Consider the following 4031-nt stretch of genomic DNA (forward strand, 5'->3'; position numbering starts at 1 on the left):
GGGCAGGGCTTAACTATCATATATAGATGGTCTTCAGGATGTGGGGTGGGGTATGGCAAGGATCTCACTGGACCTCCAGGGTTAAAGACCTGTGAGAGGGTCCCACTTGACCACCAGATTTAAATGTTGTTTTGGGAGCAGGCATGGGGCCTGGGGTCCACTGGACCACCAGCCCCTCATAGGGGGCTGGAAGCGTGCAAATGCATGCTGAACAGGGTATCCCTATTTTTCCCCAATGTCCTGGCAAACTCTAACACCAGCTCCAAGCTGGCATAGGGTTTACCATGGGAGCAGCACCCTTGTTTGGTGTGCTGCCTGCTAAGCATTGGGGAGGAATATTCATGGCCCTGTTTAACATGCACTTGCATGTATTAGCATTCAGAACTGGTGAGCTCGTTATTTCATGTGCTTGCTGGCTCTGAATATTTTAAGGTAGAAACGTGGGCTCTAGTGCCTGCATTTGCTTCTGAGCATCTGGGCTTTAGTGTATTTGTTACAAGTATAAAACCAACCTCAGTTGGCCTATTAAATAAGTTGGATTGGAAAGTAACCAGTACAGTAAGAAATCAAGACACTGAATATAGTTCAAGTTCAATTTATTATAATCCTGTACAATATTTTCTGCAATCTTTTGAATATGTAAAAATAAAACATTCTATAAGAAGCTTTTCTCTCAGTAAAACCATTTTAAAAATATGAATCACGCTAATATTCAATATGAACATACACATAATAGTAAATAGGTCTTTTACAAAAAGACAAATTATTTTTCGTAGAAGAGACGCTTTTTTTCCCCCTAGGAAAGAAGGAAATGAGAAGTTGCCTTCACAAAAGACAATATAACCTTATAAATTCGGTTACAATTTCACAGCTTTTTACAAAGCCCGACACAATATTGCTCTGATCTGTGACCGGAATGAGAACACAGGTAGAGCTACTCACATCCTACTAGAACGGAATATTAATCATGGGATAAGCATTTTATACAACACCACACCTGCTGTCAAGTACTATTGCAAGTAATTGACATGCAGAGGACGGCTTTTCGGAGAAGTTAAAAAAAAAAACTAAGAAAAATGCCAGGAATATAGTCCACAGCGTTAATTAGCCATTGAGTGACGTTTTATAAAACCCACCTTTAAAGCAGACATACAAAAACTATTTAAAGCACAATAAAATCAGCAACGTGCTCCTGCTTCCTTTATTCGTACAAGCAAGTAAAAGTGAGTTATTAGCCTTATGAAAGGTATCAATGAGGCAATAATGAACAGTAAAAGAAAGCATGTGCGCCTACTTCCCCTCCTCCCCCCCATTAGGATACTACACGAGACGTTGCCTCTACGACGGGTATTTAAAAGCACAGCTCTCGAAGGTAAAGCGCTTCTAATGAAGCTCACCACGTGCCTCTACTTTCTTCCAAGGAAGATACTACAGGAGGCACCGACTACCTTCACAAAAGGCGATTTTGATTGGCCGCAAGTTAATTTGCTACATATCGCTTGCTCATGCAAGAAACACTGCCACATACGCCCTCTAGAGTAGGTTACATAAATCAGTCCACTCTGAACTTGTGCAACAGAACATCTGCTGTATATAATCGCTCTCTGCATGAAGAATTTCTCCAACAGGTCCTGGAAATCCAGTACATATCTTTTTGTGACGTGGCAGAATCCTAGAACTCAGGGAAAGAACTTGCTGGGATGGACCTTCAGCGGTCATTTAACGAGGTCATAGATCCTGTCTACCACAAAGAACACTTCAGAGAAGTTACTTAAAAAAATAAAACCTAAGAGGTTACACCATTTAGCATATCTTCTTTAAAGATATTCTGACAATCCTTCTAAATACTATGCTTAGAAGGTTCTCCCGAAGATTTACATCCACGCACAAGAATGCCACAAAAAAAAAAATGTCCATAGTAAGTCACTGCCCTCCTCTGAATTTGAGGAAAATGTCCAGAAGGGTGGTGGAATGAAAAGCCAGTTCCTCTACCAAGGCCTCCACAGCCCGCTGTTGCTGCGGTTTTTCAGAGCCCCTTGTTTGGCAGGAATCGGGCAGGACCGGTGGGGCGCCAGACGCTCGCTGAGTTCGGGGCGAGGTGTCTGCAGGTGACTCAGCAGTTTCTGACGCGTCTCTGCATTGGCCGGTTGTATCGAGAGGAACCGCACGGCTTCCGTCAGACACCAGGAGAAGCCCTGGCTGTATTCCTGCTGCTGGGAGTTTACACCGGAGGTCACAGCTGCACAGAGGAGGAAAAAAAAAATAAAGATCTGGTTAAAGTAATCTGGATTTGGTTTAATTTATGACCATCAAAAAGAAGAAAAGGATCATCGGGTTGGAGAGAGCTGCAAACGCAATACTTACTTCTGTTCAGCTGCAGGTAGCTGACGGCCATCTCCAGCACATCGGCTTTCTCCAGCTTGGTGTTGGGCTGCTGCCCCTGGAACTCTCTTTCCAGTAAGAGTTTCAGCTGCTCGATGCTGCTGTTAATGCGATCCCTGCGCATCTTTTCCACCACCGGCTTCCTCAGCTGCAAAGAAAGAAAGAAAGAAAGTTAATAGCTAAGTCACTTAGGTTTCCTTTTTTTTATCTTCCTAGATTAACTACCATCTAATCAGAACGTTTGGCTGCACAGGATACTAACTTTATTCTTTTCTTTAGACGTAAGGAGGTCCAGCGACAAGTTGGTAGTAGGAGCCATTATCCCCGACTGCAAATACGTGTCCAGCCAAGTTAAACGTGCACAGGGAAGTGAAGCGTTCCTCTATTTATACCCCAGAGCCAGCTTACAAATGCGTGAGTTCTGAGCTTGTCCAAGTTTCCCACACTCCGGAGCCCACGGCTTGCATTTAAAAGGACAATAGCCAAGGCATTTATTACAGCATGGTAAATTGACTGCCAGTTGCCTGGGGATAATATCCCTTCTCCCAGAGGAGCAGGTGGAGAGTGTGCTATACAATGGGCACTTGCCTGAGAGGGACTCGCCAGAACGTGGGAAAGCAGCTCCCATCATTATAATCAAACTGGTGTCCTGATGCTGGGAGCCCTCCACACCTCCTTCTTCATGTGAAGTGAGGCTGTTAGAAATTGCACCTTAGGCTTAGAAATCAGGAATGCAACCATCATCCTACCAGGAAATCATTTCCAGATACCTTAGATTTGGTTGTATGAGCAGAGCTGTATGCAAAAAGTGGGAGTACGACCAAGGAAACCAGACACTGGAAGACGTTCTTGAATAAAAAGACTTTATTAAAGATTTGAAGTCTTCAAATCTTTAATAAAGTCTTTTTATTCAAGAACGTCTTCCAGTGTCTGGTTTCCTTGGTCGTACTCCCACTTTTTGCATACTGTTGTTTTTACCGTGGGGTGCTTGAGTTTTCCACCTTCTAGTGTATGAGCAGAGCTGGCATTTTAGTAGGTGTTTGGCATATAATGTATATGTTTACATTGAGGTCAGTATTCAAATGAATGTCCAGCAACACCCTGGAGTATATGTGTAGGTTAGGCACATTTGGGGCCAGATTCTGTAATTGGCCTCTAAAAATTAGGTTCTGCTTAAAGGGACTTCAAATTATGTAAATACTAAGTAAACCCACAAAAAAATAGTTTGAAAAAGAAAAATCTTTGCAGTACTCTCACCTGTTAAGATAAAGATATCTTTAAACAAACAAGACCTCAACTCTCCTAATAGGGACAAATACCAAAGACATTGAGATATACCATGATCTTAAGTGGGGGTAAGATATTATTATTATTATTATTATTATTATTATTATTATTGGTCAATGAAATAAAGTGGAAGAAGAAAAAAAAGAATCCGTATAAAAAAAAACTCCCAAATCATGGAGAAAAACTACTGATTCAAAAAAAAAAAACAACTCCTTCCACCACATTAAAAAAAATACAGTGAATGTACATGCAAAAAAAAATATGTATATGATACTCAAAAATGTGTAAAAATACACCAAGTAAAAAATGCTAAATCTTACCTACAGAGAAACCCCACCTATGCAAGTAAGCTTACTGCCCAA

At 41.6% G+C, this 4031-nt stretch overlaps 1 protein-coding gene across 1 annotated transcript; it reads right to left on the reverse strand.

Moving 5' to 3' along the window:
* Positions 1-625: 625 nt before the first annotated feature.
* HES5 (hes family bHLH transcription factor 5) lies at positions 626-3169 on the reverse strand. The gene is made up of 3 exons (XM_030185918.1): positions 2645-3169; positions 2365-2530; positions 626-2239 (listed from the first exon to the last, which is right to left on the reverse strand). Exons 1-3 carry the CDS (start codon positions 2699-2701, stop codon positions 1989-1991), a joined length of 474 nt encoding a protein of 157 aa, XP_030041778.1. The 5' UTR covers positions 2702-3169; the 3' UTR covers positions 626-1988.
* Positions 3170-4031: the final 862 nt, after the last annotated feature.

This window comes from Microcaecilia unicolor, chromosome 13 (assembly GCF_901765095.1).
Source record: "Microcaecilia unicolor chromosome 13, aMicUni1.1, whole genome shotgun sequence".
Classification (NCBI taxonomy): Eukaryota; Metazoa; Chordata; class Amphibia; order Gymnophiona; family Siphonopidae; genus Microcaecilia; species Microcaecilia unicolor.